This window comes from Otolemur garnettii, unplaced genomic scaffold (genome assembly GCF_000181295.1).
Source record: "Otolemur garnettii isolate 467f Iridium unplaced genomic scaffold, OtoGar3 scaffold00054, whole genome shotgun sequence".
NCBI classification, from domain to species: Eukaryota; Metazoa; Chordata; class Mammalia; order Primates; family Galagidae; genus Otolemur; species Otolemur garnettii.
Genome location: NW_003852449.1, coordinates 8,287,129 through 8,305,589, shown reverse-complemented (window position 1 = coordinate 8,305,589; position 18,461 = coordinate 8,287,129). Strand labels below are relative to the sequence as shown.

At 37.7% G+C, this 18,461-nt stretch overlaps 2 protein-coding genes across 2 annotated transcripts in view; one reads left to right on the top strand and one right to left on the bottom strand.

The window, feature by feature from the left end:
* The window catches only part of FANCM (Fanconi anemia complementation group M), a 63,018-nt gene extending 57,610 nt beyond the window's left edge, over positions 1-5,408 (top strand). Inside the window, exons 21-23 of the mRNA XM_003792173.3 lie at positions 1,210-1,582; positions 3,581-3,872; positions 5,169-5,408. Of these exons, the coding sequence (XP_003792221.1) occupies positions 1,210-1,582; positions 3,581-3,872; positions 5,169-5,307 (804 nt within the window). The 3' untranslated portion in view covers positions 5,308-5,408. The remainder of the gene's footprint in view (positions 1-1,209; positions 1,583-3,580; positions 3,873-5,168) is intronic.
* A 7,540-nt stretch (positions 5,409-12,948) lies between these two features.
* The window catches only part of MIS18BP1 (MIS18 binding protein 1), a 39,256-nt gene continuing 33,743 nt past the window's right edge, over positions 12,949-18,461 (bottom strand). The window contains exons 14-16 of the mRNA XM_023514516.1: positions 16,275-16,362; positions 13,258-13,312; positions 12,949-13,082 (exon numbers count right to left, since the gene is read on the bottom strand). Of these exons, the coding sequence (XP_023370284.1) occupies positions 12,979-13,082; positions 13,258-13,312; positions 16,275-16,362 (247 nt within the window). The 3' untranslated portion in view covers positions 12,949-12,978. The remainder of the gene's footprint in view (positions 13,083-13,257; positions 13,313-16,274; positions 16,363-18,461) is intronic.

Here is an 18,461-nt window from a genome sequence, read left to right as displayed (position 1 = left end):
TTTTTTTTTTTTTTTAAGAGACAGTCTCATTTTGTCAACCTTGGTAGGGCACTGTAGCGTCACAGCTCACAGCAACCTCCAGCTCTCGGGCTTAGGCGATTCTCTTGCCTCAAGTCTCCCCAGTAGCTGGGACTACAGGCGCCCACCACAACGCACGGTTATTTTTTAGTTGCAGTTTGGTTGGGGCTGTGTTTGAACTTGCCACTCTGACTATATAGGGCCAGTGCCCTACTCACTGAGCCACAGGCACTGCCCTGTAGATACCAATTCTAAGGGGATTTTTCCCCTGTGTCTTTGTCAAAAGAGAAACTGCCAAAGGGATTTAGTAGGTACTTTGCAAAGGGAACCTGTTTTGTTCCTGGCTTAAGTAAGTTCCAGGGGGTTCACTTTTCTTCTGTTTACCTTGGTGCATTCCTTAATTTCTTGTCAGCCCAGGTGTGTATTTTGAAGATTATTATTATTATTTATTTTTTTTTGAGACCGTCTCTCAGTGTTGCCCCAGGTTGGAGGTCACTGGGTCAGCCGAGCTCACAGCAACCTCAAACTCCTGGGTTAGGCAATCCTCTGCCTTTGCCTCCTGAGTAGCTGGGACTACAGGCGCCTGCTATCACACCTAATTTTTATTTTTTTGCTAGAGATGGGGGTTTCACTCTTGCTCAGGCTGGTCTTGAACTCCAGAACTCAAGGGATCCTCCTGTCTCAGCCTTCCAGAGTGCTAGGATTAAAGGCATGAGCCACTGGGCCTGGCTGAAATATTTCTTAAAAATGTGTTTTTTATCAGGTTTTAGCTGCTTTTAGCTAGAGATACTTTCTAGTTATCCTGTCTTGCAATTATTTTCCAATAATATCATGTTAATCTCCTTGTTCTTTGTTTGACATGAACTCTAATCTGTTTTTCAGGTTGTTATTTAACTTTCTTGTCATTTTTCTCCCCCTCTGGGCTAAAATTTTAATTTTCCTTTTTACATTTATTTTCTTTCCTCTTCTTTGTTAGGCTTTCCCCAATTTCTTCACCTCTTTCTCTTCTTAGCTTTTGTTGTTAATTACATTACAGCTTCATAATTTTTTTGAGGAATGCTTGTTTGTTCCTTCGTGTGTAGTCACATTGGATATGTCGAAGAAGGAAAAAAGAACATTACCAGGAAGGAGAGGTTTGTGTTGCTAACACATAGTAAGCCTCGTTGTGATCGATGTTTTTAACTTTTTCAGGTTGGCACTCTGGAGGATTCTAGCACTTCAGGGACATGCTGCTCCAGTGCAGGACCATGCGTGGCTGAGACACATTCTTCTCTTAGACTTCCACAGGAAGGAAAAAGTGCCTGTATTCTTGTAGATAGTCATGAAATCACTTCTGGTTTAGAAGTAATTTCTTCCCTAAGAGCAGTTCATGGATTGCAAGTAGAGGTTTGTCCTCTTAATGGCTGCGATTACATTGTGAGTAACCGCATGGTGGTGGAAAGGAGGCATCAGTCTGAGATGTTAACTAGTGTCAGTAAGAACAAGCTCATTGAGCAGATCCAGCACCTGCAGAGCATGTTTGAAAGAATATGTGTGATTGTGGAAAAGGACAGAGAAAGAAGAGGTTTGTATTTTAAAATATATTTATTTATAAGACTGTCTATGAACTTGACAATTTATTCTACTGTCAGAATATAGGAAACTCTTAAAATATAAATAAGTAATTTAGGAATGTCATTTCATTTTTTCATAATGCCATGATGTTTTTCATTAGTCACTGTATTTAAATGTAGCTTCCGAGAATTGAAGGGTGAGAAATTGAAGGCAAGTGAACCCAAAGGAGACTTTCTCAGGAATCCAGTAAGGATGAGGGCTTCACTAAGGCAGTAATGGAGAAGAGAAATATTACTCAGGAGATGTTTAAGAGCCAGGATAAGCAGGAGTTGGTGGAAGAAATAGAAAATTATGCTGAATTGACCGATGGTTATTGGGCAGTTAGGCAGTGGTGTCATTTATTACAATTATGAATATAAGAGCAGAGGATTTGAGGGCAAGAGCAGCTCAATTTTGAACATCTTCAGTTGAGTTCTTTTTCTTTTTTTTCTTGAGACAGAGTGTCACTATGTCACCTTCGTACAGTGAGGTGGCGTCACAGTTCACAGCAACCTCAAACTCCTGGGCTTAAGTGATTCTCTTTTATCCTCCCAGTAGCTGGGACTACAGGCGCCTGCCATAATGCCCAGCTATTTTTTTGTTGCACTTGGCCCTAGCTGGGTTCGGACCTGCCAGCATTGGTGTATGTGGCTGGTGCTGGAACCACTGTGCTATGGGGGCCAAGCTTTGAGTTGAGTTCTTAATGGGTCCCTGTAATGGCTGCCTAGGATGCATTTGGAAATGTTGGATTTGAGGTTCAGTTAGGAAATTTCTGTGCTAATCATTTGTGTGGAGAGCCCTGAAGAATAGTGAAGAGATGGTGAGATGTGTAATCAGAAGAGGCACCCGTTTCTATACCTATGTGACATTTCATTGACAAATCATTCCCCTGGAGGGGTTGATGATGTACTCGTCCTACATACCTTGTGAGATTACGAGAAAAAGTGAAATATGGGTGAAAGCAATTACGGAAGAATCAAATAATCTATGTAAAAGAGAATAGTGTAGTTTATATAAGACATTGGTTTGGAAATTGGGCAACTTGATTTCAACTTTATGTTCTCAGTGGATCTTCATGCTGTCACTGGTGAACCATACGACTTCAGATAGGTCACTTTAACTTTCCGTAACCCATTTTTTCCCTTTTTGATTTGAAAAGCAAGGAATAAAGGAAAGATTTGGAATAGAGAGGAAAGTGACATGGCAAAAGTTATGGAGAAGTATCTTGTGGGGAAGTATAACGGGAAATGCTAATAAAAGGGTATGAAAAGAGAAAATGAACAGGAAAGGTTAGGGCAAATTAATTGGCAGGACAGCATTAAAATGGGTTGGAATAATTGCGTAATATAATTTTATATCAGTAAACCCAATGCTTAATGCTAGAATGAAAAATTGTAGAGATGAGTAATACTGTCTTGGTCTTCAGGAATGAATTATCTAGGAATATAAGCTTTCCCTTACTTATTTACCTAGTCTATGTTGATTCCACTTCAAGACACTCTCAGAGACAGTTCTCCCTATTTTATTTCTCAGATATTTGAGAATCACTTTAAAACATTAGCTGTAGGATTCTCATTAGCAGAATGTGACACTAATTTGCTCGATGGTATAGATCTTGGTTTTATTTTTTGTAGAGACAAAGTGTCACTTTATTGCCCTCGATACACAGCTCACAGCAACCTCCAACTCCTGGGCTTAGGAGATGCTCTTGCCTCAGCCTCCTTAGTAGCTGGGACTACAGGCATCACGACCCCCGGCTATTTTTTTGTTGTTGTTGCAGTTTGGCTGGGGCTGGGTTTGAACCAGCCACCCTTGGTATATGGGGCCTGCGCCCTACCCACTGAACCACAGGCGCCACCCTAGATCTTGGTATTTTAGTATAAAATAAAGTATACTAATAAAGTATATTAATGATTCTACTTAATAATATAGGCTAACATTTGCTTTTTCCTAAATATGAAATATTTAGGAGACACATCAAGGATGTTTAGGAGAACAAAGAGCTATGACAGCCTACTGACTACCTTAATTGGTGCTGGAATCCGAATTCTTTTTAGTTCCTGCCAAGAAGAAACTGCAGATTTGCTAAAGGAATTGTCTTTAGTGGAACAAAGAAAGAATGTTGGTATTTGTGTTCCAATGGTGGTGAACAGTAGTAAATGTGAGGCACTTTCATTTTATTTAAGTATTCCAAATACAAGTTATATAACTGCATTAAATTTGTGTCACCAGTTTTCATCTGTGAGAAAGATGGCTAACAGGTATGTCTCTTTTAATAATAGTTTTAAATTATTACCATTTAAAGATTCCTAAAAGTATTTAATAGAATTTCAAAATTTTTTTAAATTAAGAGGTATATGCCTATTATTTTATTCAGTAAAGCTTTTTTTTTGCTTGCCAACATGTATCATTTACTATATGAAGTTCAGGGATATTAATGGGGAAAATACTGGAAAAGAAAAAATGTATAGAGGCATTGTTTTCAAGGTGTTTAGAGTCCTATGGGGAGATAGACAATAAGCGACATTTATATTTGACCTTGCATTCTACCATTTCTGGGCTGTTCAGTTCTATAACTAGAACAATGTTCAAGCTGAGGATATTACAGATTTTGATCATTATATTGCCTGAAGATGGAGGTTTTAGAACATTAGGTTCATTTTAACTAAAGGTCCATGTAAGATACTGTCTTAGCTCAGGCTTCTATAAAACAGTACCATAAACTCGGTGCTTTATAAACAACAGAAATTTATTTCTCAGTTTTAGACACTGGCAGTCTGCGATTAGGGTGCCAGCGTGACTTCCTGCTGTATCTTCACATGGCAGAAATAGTGCTAACTAGCTTTCTGTCTTGTTCTTTTTTTTATTAAATCACAGCAGCGTACATTAATACTATTATGAGGTACAATGTACTGTTTCTGTATACAGTTTGAAATACTTTCATCCAACTGGTTAACATAGCCTTCATGTCTTTTTCTTAGTTATTGTGTTAAAACATTTATATTTTGCATTTAGAGAGATTCACATGTACCCTTATAGGATGAACCATAGGCGTGATCCCACCAATCACCCTCCTTCTACCTACCCTCTCCCCTCTCCCCTTACCTCCCTCTCCCCTCTCTCCATATTCCTGAGCTAAAATTGGGTTATAGCTTTCCTATGAAAGCTATAAATTAGTTTCATAGTAGAGCTGAGTACATTGGCTGTCTTGTTCTAGTAAGAGCACTAAGAGGTCTACCTGTTGGACCTAATTACCTCCCAAAGACTCCACCTCAAAATACCGTTACATTGGGATTAGAGTTTCAACATATAAATTTGGGGGAAACAGAAACATTTGGTTCACTGCAGATGTTAAAATCATTATTATTGCAGATGTTTTTAAATAAAGGAAACAAGTACATTTTTGTGTTGTTTAACTAATGCTAAAGACATCAACTGCATGTTTAATGCTTAGGAAGAGATGTTTTTATTAAAGGCTGTTGTTTGGTATTAAGTAAGATATTACATTTTATGAAAATCAGATGTTCTAAGTATAATAATTTTGTCTTATTTTTCAGCTCACCTCAAGAAATCTCCATGTATGCACATGTAACCCATCAAAAGGCTGAGGAGATCTATAAATATGTTCACTACATATTTGACATACAAATGTTACCAGATAATATTAACCAAGGTAGACTGAAATCTGATGCATGACCAGGCTACTCAAGACGTGGTTATCAGAGAACTCTCACAGTACTAAATGCACTTCGGTTACCATTGCTGTGGTTTGTGATTATCAATTTAAATTTGTAAATATGGGCGGTGTCTGTTGCTCAGTGAGTGGGTGCTGGCCCCATATACTGAGGGTGGCGGGTTTGAACCCAGCCCCAGCCAAACTGCAACAAAAAAATAGCTGAGTGTTGTGGTGGGTACCTGTAGTCCCAGCTACTCAGGAGGCTGAGGTGAGAGAATTGCCTAAGCCCAAGAGCTGGAGGTTGCTGTGAGCTGTGATACCACAGCAGTCTACTGAGGGTGACAAAGTGAGACTCTGTCTCTAAAAAAAAAAAAAAAAAGCAAAAATAATAAAATTTGTAAATAAGAGAGTATTTCCTTATCACTTAAAGATATTATTTTATATTTTGTCCATTTTTATTTATATAGATTATAGAAATTATTTAAAAAGAAAACCTGGTGTTCTGTAATCATTTTGACTAGATTATGAAACCATTTTTTAATTGAATAAACCAAGGTTTACTACAGGTAATTTTGAGAATAGTTTAAAAAAGTAAAAACTGAGTTAGGGATGTAATTTGGAGTTTTCCCCAAGATTAAAGTATGTACTTATTGTTTGTTAGTATAGTAGCACTGATGTGTCTGTGACTGCTGCAAATGTGGTCATAAACAGTTTTCCTTTATATAAACCACAATATCTAGAATATTTTAAATACACTGAGCCCATACTCGGTAAGGTGTGGGTGGTAGGAGTGTTGTGAGATAATTGATCTGTAATTAGTAAAGTAGAAAATTTAACTGAATATTTTACCAAAGGTGTTTCGGTCAAGTACACTTAAATCCTATTAATAATGAACTCCGAGCTTCCCTACTTTTTTGTTGTTGAAATGTATTCAAAGAAGTTTTATATTATCTTGGACTTGGATAATGTGGTCATAAACAGTTTTCCTATAGATAAACCACAATATCTTATAGTATAAATTTTTCTATAAATTATTGGATGTAGACCTGTTTTGTTTACCTATTATATTGACCCATTGTAGTCTTTGTGATACTTTTTAAGCTTCATGTTTATATCTGCAACATGCGTGAGGTTTTTTCTTTTAGTGAATATAGTACAAAAGAAGCCTTTAATTATGGGCATCCTGCTACCTCTTTATTCTATCCTTTATTCTCTGGGTGTTGAGTAGGAGGGAGCCACACAATGGCAGACTGAGCATTCCCCAAATGGGAACTTTCCTGAACACCTGGGGTCTAGAGATGGTGAAGAATTGTGTGAGAAATTTACACACAGAGTTTCTACAGCCCTGTCAGCCTTTAGTGAGGCAGATTGGTGCTACCCTGAACCAAAATCTCAAGAGCTTTTTATTAGGATTTGGGGGCGTGTACATACAAAGTAAAAAAGTGAGAAGTTAACAGTCTCATAACTCAGTTAAACAGGTGGTCTTTTTATGAAGGAAGAAGACTATCAGTGGGAAGGACAGTTAAGTATTAAAACACATATTAAACAACTCCATTATAGGGAATTAATGAGGAACTGGTTACAGCCCACAGGCTTGATAGCCACAGCTGGAAGGTAATTGTCAACTGCCTTCTAACTCCACTGATAACCCTGGTCTCTGCTAAGAGATTTCTCTGATTTCTTTCTGGACGTTTCTCAGACTAGTTTCTTATCTAATCTACTGAACATTCTGACCCTCCTCGCCACTGTAGGTGTGTAGAGATAATCTCTTGTATCTCTGTGATATGGTTTTTTTTTTCCTTTTTCATTTCTGATTGAGGCTACTAGAGATTTTACTTTTCTATTTCTAGTTAATTTGGCCAGAGGTTTATCAATTTTATTATTTTTTTCAAAGAACCAACTTTTTGTTTCATTAGTTTTCTGAATGACTCTTTTATTTTTAGTTTCATTAATTTCTGATTTAATTTTGGTTATTTCTTTTCTTTGCTAAGTCTGGGATTGGATTGGTCTTCCTTTTCTACATTCTTAAGATGATTCATCAGTTTGTTGAAGTGCTCTCTGTTTTTTGGATTTAGGTATCTAATATAATAATTTCTCTTTCATTGTAACAATTTTTGTTGGAGTTCCACCTTTATTGCCTTGTGGTCTAAGAATATACAAAGGTATAATTTCAATTCTTTTGATTTTGTTGAGGTTTGATTTGTGACATAGGATCTGATCTATTTTGGGGTATGTTCCATGGGCTGACAAGAATGTATATTCCTTAGCTTTGGGATGCTGTGTTCTATATATGTCTATTAAACCCATTTATTGTAGAGTCACATGTAAGTTATTTGTATCTTTGTTTCTGTTTAGAGGATCTGTCTAGTTCTTTCAGAGGGGTGTTAAAGTCCCCAGCTATTATGGTGTCATGGAATATCACATTGCTTGGACTAATCAAAGTCTGTTTTATAAATCTGGGAACATTTAAATTAGGTGCATGAATATTTAGAATTGAAATATCCTCTTGTATTGTTCTCTTGACCAATATGAAACTTTCATCTTTGTCTTTTTTGACTTTAGTTGCTTTAAATCCACTTGTATCTGAAAATAAGATTGCAACCCCTACTTTCTTCTGGTTGCAGAAGAAAGATGGAAATTCTGTTTTCCATCTTTTAACCTTGAGTCTTTTGTCCTTCAAGGCTAGGTGTGCTTCCTGGAGATAGCATATGGACAGCTTGTGCTTTTTTATCCAATTAGCTAGCCTGTGCCTCTTCAGTAGGAAATTCAAACCATTTACATTTTATTTTGTGAAAGTCTGTTGCATAGTTTTATCCCTTGCGCTATTGTGGAAGCTAAGTTTTGACCTTTAGTTTCTAGGTATTTACTTTACTGGTGATGGATTTTGATGGTCAGTGTGGTGAATAGGTCTAAGTATTTCTCATAGAGCTGGTCTTATGGAAAATGTCCTCAATGTTTGCATACTGGGAAAAGATTTTATTTCTCTATCAATTTTAAAGCTTAGCATAGCAGGATACAGAAATCTGGAATGACAATTATTTTGTTTAAGGTTAAAAGTATCCTAACATGCTAGAAGTTGAGGCGGGTGGATTACCTGAGTTTAGGAGTTTGAAAACAGCCTGAGCAAGAGTGAGACCCTATATCTAAAAATAGCTGGGCGTTGTGGCAGGCACCTGTAGTCCCAGCTACTCATCAGGCTGAGGCAAGAGAAACACTTGAGCCCAAGAGTTCAAGGTTGCTGTGAGCTATAATGCCATAGCACTCTATCGAGAGTGACAAAGTAAGACTGTCTCAAAAAAGAAAAATAGATGACCATTCTCTTCTGGCTTAGAAAGTTTCAGCTGAAAAATCTTCTGTCACCCTGATAGATTTGCCTCTGTAGGTCAATTGGCACTTACTCCTGGCTGCTTGCAGAATTTTCTCTTTCATCTTAATTTTGGACAGGTTCATTTCAATGTGTCTTGGAGAAGCTCTGTTTGAGTTGAGGTGACCCAGGGTTCTGTTTCCCTCTGAAAGGGGGAAGGAGTGTGTCAGAATCTTTAGTGAAACTTGGGAAGTTTTCATTCATGTCTTCCAGTAGAGCTTCCATTCCTTTGGGACTATTTTTTTCCCTTTCAGGGATCCCTATAATTTATATGTTTGAACACTTCCTAAATTCCTGTAATTCTCTGTTTGATTGTTCTGCTTTCTGTCACTTCTTTTTTGCCTCTTTAACTACCTGGGTTAGGTCATGAACTTTGTCCTCTAGCTCTGAGATTCTTCTCTATGGTCTAATCTGTTATTGATACTTTCTACTGCCTCTTTAAATTCTGATTGACTACTTCATTTCCTTAAGCTCTGCCATACCCTTTCTATATTCTTCATGTCTTTTGTCCATTTTTTGGTTCTGTTTTTCTACTTTCTCATCAATTTTCTTTATTGCCTTCATCACCTATATTTTAAATGCCCTTTCTGTCAGTTCCATTAATTCTTTATAGGTGGAGTCCTCTGCAGTAGCTGCCTCCTGGTACTCCCTTGGGGAGTTGTTCTGTTTTAGGTTTTCATGTTGTCAGAATTTTTGTGTTGGTTCCTCCTCATGTATGTTTTCTTCTTGTTCACCTCCATGCTCTATGTTTTCCTTCTTACTGTCTCCCTCACTTTAAATTACCTTATCTCTGAGCTTAGATGTTTAAGTGGCCTGTTGGTATAAGGCCAAAAAGAAGAGAAGGATAAAGAGTGAGCAGGGAGAAAGAAAAGAAAAGAGAAGGGGGCGCAAAGAAGGGATGAAAAAATAGAATGGAAGAACAGGGAGTGGGAGGACAGAAAGAGAGAATGAAATTGATAGGAAAAATGGTGTTGTTTGGCATGGTGCTATGGCCGTGCCTGCAGCTCAAGGATTTTGGGGGGCTGGGCGGGTCTGTCAAAATCAGGAGCTCATTACCAGCCTGAGGAAAGCAAGACCCTACCTCTGCCAAAAAAAAAGAAGAGAAAAAGAAAAGAAAAAAAAAGGGAAAAAAAATCAGCACTGTGGACTTGTCAGTATTGTCTTTCCAAAGGCCAAATGTAGAAAGACTCTCCTGACCCTGATCTCTTGACCTCTTTAAGCCCGGCCACTGCTGTAACCCCGCCCCCCTCCCCCCGCCCCGCACTATGACAAAAGAGCAAAAACAAATAATAGATAAGGAAAATTAAAAATACAGGTTATAGCAGATAAAGAAGGAGAAAGTGGGGGAAGAAAGAACATAAGAAGGGGGAGATATTTTAACTGTTGTATGAGCAATTTATATGGAAAAGATAAAATATGTAGAAAAGTCTCTACTGAAAGTGAAAAAAAGAAGTAAAATAGAATAAATGGAGCTGAAATACTGTAACAAAAATATAGGAGCCCTGGGTGGTGCTTGTGGCTCAAAGGAGTAGGGCATCGGCCCCATATGCCAGAGGTGGCAGGTTCAAACCTAGCCCTGGCCAAAAACTGCAAAAAATAAAAAAATAAAAAAAACATAAAATAAACAGGAGCTCTTGCTCTTGAAGAAAATGGAAATTAAGAATACAACCAAACAAATTAGCAAAAAACAAACAAAACTCTAATAACCCCAAACAAGAATAACCTCAACAACAAAGAAAAAATAATCTTAAAAAAAAATGTTCCAGAAGGGAGGAAGAATAGGAACACACACACACACACACACACACCCACACACCCCTACAGAGAGTGTGCCAATGCCAGAGCCAGCCAGGACACCAGGTGGTGCTGTGGTTTTAGGAGACAGAACACAAGCCAAGAAGAACAGCCCTGTCATCCTTACTTAGTTGCCCTCAGTGAGTGCCTGGTTGTTTCCTCAGCATTCAGTTCCTGCTGCATTGGGGTGTCAAAGCTCTCCAGAATCCTTAAAAGGCAAGTCTCACAAAGGCCCCTGACAATTCCTGGGAGGTATGGGAGCCACTCAGCTCACCCCAAGAATGAAAGACTGAGCTCGGCATACCAGAATCAGCTATGCTTTAGGTCCCTATGGACAGTCCTACCCATAGACCTTCCCACAAATGGCAGCCCAGCCAGCAGCCAAGCTGTCCACTCTACCCAGTATTCAAACCTGGTCACTGTACACTGTTTGAGTCTACTCACTCGTCCAAGCTTTCCACTCAATGTGCAGCTTCCCCTGAAATCTAAAAACTGCAAAATGGCTCCCTCATGTCCCCAGACGTCCGTAGGGGGGCTGGCCGGTGCACTTGCCGGCACTTGCCTTCTGTCAGTCCTTACAGCTCCAGACCTCCTGTTGTCTCCTGCAGTCCACCACCACCTTGCTGAGCACCTGAAGCAACAACTCCAGGTAGGTTCCCCATGCCAAATATAGTTGGGTTCTCTCTCTTTCCCAGAGGCCAGCAGGGAGATACTACTAGTCTGCCATCTTGTTTCCCCGTGTTTTATTTTTAATTATCATGGGTACATAATAGCTTATATAGAGACTATAGTCACTTTGTTGTGCTAACAAACATTATTCATTCTATCTAACTATATTTCTGGACTCATTAACCATCCCTATGCACTACCCTTCCCAGCCTCTGGTAATCATCATTCTGTTCTCTGATTTGATGAGATCAATTATTTTAACATTTAGTTTCCCCATATGAGTGAGAACATGTGAAACCAAGTTTAGGTGGGTGTGGTGACACATGTCTGTAGTATCAGTTACTTGGGAGGGTAAGAGGATGGTGTAAGCCTAGAAGTTTGAGATTATTGTGAGCTGTGATGCCATGGCATTCTAGTTTGGGGCAACAGAGTGGGACTCTGCCTCAAAAACCAAATGAAACCAAGGCCTGAGATCTCTGTTTCGGTTCTTCTGAAAGTGCTTTCTGGTGTGGATAGTTGTTGACTTTGGTGTTCCTGTGTAGGGATGGTTCTATTTGGTCATCTTGCTCTGCCCATGTCTTCTTGTAAATCTTGTATTTCTATAAGTCTTGTCTATAACTGCTGGTTATTACTAAATTCTCTGCTTTAAATGCACAATGTTTTCCTGTATTGCCTAGGCTTCAGTGCAGTGGCTATTCACAGGTGTCATCATAGGGTACTACAATCTTGAACTCCTTGGATCAAGCTATCTTCCTGTTCAACTGCTCAAGTAGTGGGAACTAGAGGCATGGGATACTGTACTCAGCTTTGACTAAATTCTTAAGAAACAAGAAAATATTTTCCACTAAAAGTTCAGGTATTGTTGAGGAAACTAAAATAGGGTCATTAAGAAAATGCATATTTATCTCTCTGTGATCTAGTAATTAAAAATAAGCAACAAAAATAAGAAACTAATATAAAAGCAGTCTAACTTTATTTGAACAATCTAACTGGAGAGAAAGGGTAGGCAAATATGTAGCCAGAGAGGAAATATTCTATATCAAACTGTAAAATATAGTAAGCTAAAAAGCAGTTTACTTCTAAAGGCGCTGTCAGGAACAGAAAGGATGTTTACTATGACACAACATAAACTTGACTACTAATAGTGGGTTTATTAACTGAATGTCTGTCTAATACAATCAAAATATCGAGATCAATTTAAGTATATGTAATAAGGATTATATGCATATGTAATAAGGATTAAGAATGCAACAAAACTGTTAACTAATTCTATCTGATAAAACAATGAAAAGGCAATAATAAATTTACATAGGTTTTATAGATATGTCAATCATAAGTTTTAAGAAAAACAATCAGGAGAGAAGCATGTCACATAGTTTCAAGAATGTGTAATTTAAACATTAGATCCATTCTGGCTTTTGTGTATCAAGTGGGGTGGTAAATGCTAACTTACAAGTTTTCCTGACTTTAGTGGCCACCAATACACCCTCTTACATCCCCTCTTACCTCATTGATGGTAGCAACATTTTCCTGAAAGCTTTTTAAAAATCTATTTGGGACATAATTTGCTTAAAGTAAACAGACTTAGATGCTTATAAGAAACTTATCTTTGTATGTTTTAATATTGTAAAACAAATTTACAAACATCTACGTAAGCAAAAACAATTTTCCTTACAGTTTTAGTAAGGTGTAGCAAGAGAATATTCTACAGAAGGGTATTTTACTTTCAATATAAACACATGAAATCTTTGGAAAAAATTCCATATATGCACATGAAGCTACTTTTTATATAAAAAAATACATGTACTCCAAATGAAGATACAAATACCATGTTTCCTTGGGAAGTTGTATTTTCTCATTTTTACTATGCAGAATCAGAGTTTGAAAAATAATAATCTTTCTCTTCTTCATCTAAAGATTCCATAGCATTAGTGAAAAGTTTTCCAATACCAGAGTTTTCTGCTAAATCTGTAAAGAAAGAGAAGTTTAATAAAAAGGATTAATACACTTCTAAAAGTAATTTCAATGAAACTGAAAACAAATACAAGGAACTAAATGGTAGATCTGAAAGCAATCAAATATCACCTATACAAACTACCATATAACAGAACTGAGCTAAAAAAGAAAAATTTAAGTGTATTACCTCTGTTAAATGGATTTTTTCTTCTTGATGTTGGAGGTGAGACATCAGTTTCAACCTATAAAAGAGTTCACAATAACAGCTAAATGACGCCTCTTAGGAAGCTTACCTCAAGCCTAAACCAAATTAAACATATCTTATGCCAGAGTACTTTGAACATATGTCTGTAGTGATATGTAATCACATTATTATCTGTGAAGTGCCTAATTCTTGTTTAAATTGAGTTTACCTAGGGCAAGAACCATGACTTAACATTTCTCACTGTTGACAAACATTACTGTAAGGAAATATATAAACTATGCTACAGTGGTTAAAGGATAGTCTATAGACCTCTGAAAGTTGTCAAAATGTACTAAGAATTTACTTGATTCAAAAAATTACTAAGTAGGGTGGCGCCTGTGGCTCAAAGGAGTAGGGTGCAAGCCCCATATATCCGGAGGTGGTGGGTTCAAACCCGGCCCTGACCAAAAACTGCAACAACAACAACAACAAAAACAACAAATTACTTAATATGCTCGTAAACTTAACTCAAAATATAATTTATTATTATGGTTATTATCCTAACAGACTATAGGTAAAAATATGCTTTTGGAAAACATAATACTGACAAAACTAATTCCCTTCAAATTCTTTGCTAAAATGCAACGTATATGACAAGTTTGAAGTACGGGCTAACATTCATCAATCAAACTATAGGCCATGTTTGGCAATCTTTAAAAAACCAGAAGTTACAGAGTAGAAAATAAGCTGTAACAGGAGTATATCCCCTATACTAAGGGTAAGTACTGCTGTAAGAAACCTTTGAGATACAAACTCATGTCCATAGATTGTAGTTTTTTCCTATGAGATGAGGCAAAATGCTGTATTATGACTCTAAAAACTATTTGGTAACATAAGCCAGTATAATTGATCACTACCATCATACTACACAAAATTAACATGAGGCTAGAAAACTCAAGTAGCTTGCTCAGTGTCCTAAAGATGGCATCTTGAAATTAGAACACTAAATCCTTTGCTCCCATCCTAACACATTGGCCACATTATGCTATGAAATAAATGGGGCTAAACCATAATACTGTAGTTTGGTAGACTGCTGAAAGTATAACCTATAAAGATTAAAAGTTCCCTTTCAAATCAACCTGAAACAATAAAAAAGATGAAAAGTGCTCAATAGGAAGGGCCCTTATAGATTAATCTGTATCAGCCTCTTTTCATTTTGCAAAGAAAACTGAGTGGATTAGTCTGTCCATGGATCAGTAGCACAGACCTCACCTGGAGTTTGTTAGGAGTACAGCATCTTAAATCTACCATATCAGAACTGGAGTTTAACAAGACTCCCAGACTTCTAAGCATATTAAAGCTTTGGAAACACTTGGTTAGGGCATTTCTTAAGCCAACCAATTACATACTGGTAAAACAGGAAGTAGAGCTAAGTCTCTGGATTCCCATTCCAACGTTTTCTTACTATGTTTATCTAATTCCAGGTCCTTTGCAACAAACAAAAAGTTCATTTTCATTAAATAATGAAAAGGGAATCTTAAACACTAAGAAGGCATCTGCTCACTTCAATTACAGAGTACAGACTTCTTTTGAATTTAGTCCCTAGACTGGCTTTAAACTAAGGTCTCCAGCAAGTTAGCTACCATTTCCTAATGGTCAAGTAAAGCCCATATAGATCGGATATAATTGTGTAAACCAAATATTTAACTTAGACTCTCTGAGAAGAATTATACTTTGGCCAGTTTTCTGTGTATTTCAAATGAAGAGATGGCTATATCATCTAACGCAGTACCATTGGGGGGACAAAGTAGTCCCCTAGGCCCATAAACTGTCATTCTCTAAGATTAGATATTTACTTTGAAGAAATCTGAGGTGGGCTCGGCACCTGTAGCACAGTGGTTACGTTGCCAGACACATACACTGAAGTTGGCGGGTTCAAACCCAGCCCAGGCCAGCTAACCAACAATGACAAATGCAATAAAAAATAGCCAGGCATTGTGGCTGGCGCCTGTAGTCCCAGCTACTTGGTAGGCTGAGGCAAGAGAATCACTTGAGCCAAAGAGTTGGAGGTTGCTGTGAGCTGTGACACCATGACACTCTACCAAGTGAGTAGACGTAGTGAGACTCTGTCTCAAAAAAAATAAATAAATAAATCGAACTTTTCCAGGATAAAATCTGGACATCAGTAATTCAAATTAAAATTAGAAATTTAAAAAGTAATTAAATTTTTTCTCAAAGATCACTCTATTAAGGCATCTTTTAGTTAAATTTTTTTTGTAATTGGATTTTGTATGTTCGGATATAAAAAAACTGGGAAAATAAAATAATTGAATGTGAAAATATTTGAAACCATTACAAAGCTACATGGAATTTAATGAAATTTCTTATTCAAAGTCTGGGCACATTAGCTTGCACCTGTAGTATTACCACTGGGCAACAGTTAAGGCAGGAGAATTGCTTGAACTCAGGAGTTTGAGACCAGCCTGAGCAAGTGACCCTGTTTCTACTAAAAATAGTATAATTAGCTGGGTGTTGTAGTAGGTGCCTGTAGTTCCAGCACTCGGGAGGCTGAGGCAGGAGGATCACTTGAACCCATGAATTTAAGGTTGCTATTAGCTAGGTTGATGCTATGATACTCTAGCCTGGGTAAAAGAGTGAGACTCTGACTCAAGAAAAAGCAAAAAAAAAAAAAAAAAAAATTCCTATTCTATGAAAATTATGATTCAATTGGAAATACTCCCCATCACTGAACAGACAGTATGCTTTTGTATTGCCTGAAATGTACCTACCTCACTTCCCAAATGAAGATGTTTACCTATTCTCACCTTGGTCAAAGGCTTTAGTCTATGAGCTGCCACCTGTGATCCTTCAGTATTTAACGTACTCATCTCATTCATGGCCTCACAGTTTACTTGTATTGAGTCGTATGTACCTTGAGGGGAAGGACTGTTACATAACTGATAACTATAATTTATCATATATTACAACTGTCTCATAAGTGTTGGATAAATACTACTTACCATTTTCTTCTTGATGTTGCCCCAGACAATGCCACCATTACTTTTCTGCCTTTTTTGCATACGAAAAACATATTTATCACAATCTTTCCTATTTGAATACAGATAATTTCAAGTTAACATTAGCTGTCATACTTTAATCTACAAGCTGAACAGCAATTGACAAAATTTTTTTAAAATTTATTTCCATCTTTAAAAAGTACATTTCCATTTTAAATAAAATAATGTGCCTGTGCAGATGAAAAAAATGCTTCAATCATTTTAAAGTAAACAATGAATAAGAACATTCCATGCTTCATTTTAATTTTTTTTTTTTTTTTTTTTTGGAGACAGTCTCAAGCTATTGCCCTGGGTAGAGTGCTGTGGCACCACAGCTCACAGCAACCTCCAACTCTTGGGGCTCAAGTGATTCTCTTGCCTCCGCCTCCCAAGTAGCTGGGCCCACAGGCGCCCACCACAATGCCCAGCTATTTTTTGGTTGCAGCCATTGTTATTTGGTGGGGTCGAGCTAGATTGGAACCCGCCAGCTGGTGTATGTGGCTGGCACCTTAGCCACTTGAGCCGCAGGTGCCGAGGCTATGCTTTGCTTATTATTCATTGTCCCATTTAAGCTCTTCTCAGTATCTTGCTCTCTCTCTTTTCTAAAATTTTGAAACTATTATGACATTTATCCTTTTCTCTTCCTCTCCAGGTTGAATCTCATGGTTGATTCACTTTAAGGATATTCCTGGAGGCTTGGCACCAGCCACATACAACTGAGCTAGTGGGTTTGAATCCAGCCCGGGGCTGCCAAACAACAATGACAGCTGCAGCCAAAAAATACCTCCTCTACTTGGGAGGTAGAGGCAGGAGACTTGCTTGAGCCCAGGAGTTGGAGGTTGCTGTGAGCTGTGATGCCACAGCACTCTACCCAGGGTGACAGCTAGAGGCTCTGTCTCAAAAAAGAAAAAAAGAATATTCCTGGAGATTGAAAACCCTCAATTTTTCCAAATGTGCTGGGTTCTCAATCCAGCCTTTTATTTTTTATAAAATTATGGCTTTCTTGTATTCTCTATACCAGTGGTTCTCAACCTTCCTAATGCCACGGCCCTTTAATACAGTTCCTGTGGTTGTGACCCACAGGTTGAGAACCACTGCTCTGTACCAACCATGAAAGTATTTTTTCACTGCTTTTACCTTATCTGTCACCCCATCCCATTTATAAAAATAGGCTTGATTAATATGATTAATAATTTAGATAAAAAGCCAAACAGGATGGTTATTTCAATTCTCAATCCCTACAATTCCTAGTCTCACTTATGACAGTAAACACCAGCTGAACATGAGTTCCCATCCTCTCCCTTGGCTCCAAGATCTTACGCGATGGATTATCCTCTTTCCTTTATTTCTATTTGAGAGCAACCTTAAAGGCGTGTCCTAAAGAAATACATAAATGTGTGAATGTATTACGATATTTATCTGATCCTCTCTACTATTAAATAGAAAACCTGAGGCCAGAGGATCTCTTGAGTCCAGGAGTTTGAGGTTGCTGTGAACTATGATAACTCCATGGCACTCAACCTACAGTGACAGAATGAGACTCTGTCTCAAAAAGAAAAAGATACTTACCTAAACCACAAATGCTGAATAGCAAGTAAAAAGCCTAGAAGGTTGGTGAACGTTGCTTAACAAAAAGACCTAGCCAATTGTTCAGGATCAGCACCCCTTAAGTCTGTTTTCAAGGAGATCTCTTTGTGCAACAAAGATAAGTTTTTCACAAGTGATAAAACTGTTTCATCATTTAAATTTGGTATAAAAGTTAAACCAATTACTAGAGCTGGTGAAGTCAAGAGATAGTGAAGAGGCCAAGGAAAATCATTTATTATTTTTTTTTTAAGAAAACAGTTTTAGGAAAGTCTCATGACGTTTATAGTCTCATGTGCGCTAAGGAAAAAAGCCCACCATATTTCCTTAATAAAATGCTATCAACTGACAAAAGATGCCCCCTCCACCTATAACAAAACCATACAACCCACACCAGTGTCATTCTACAGCCTAAAGATAATGGCTGTTGATATGTAGGTCAAGAAATGTCCTTTTGGCTCAGCGTCTGTAGCGCAGTGGCTAGAGTGCCAGCCACATACACTGGAGCTGGTGGGTTTGAATCTAGCTCAGACCTGCCAAACAACAATGACAGCTACAACCAAAAAA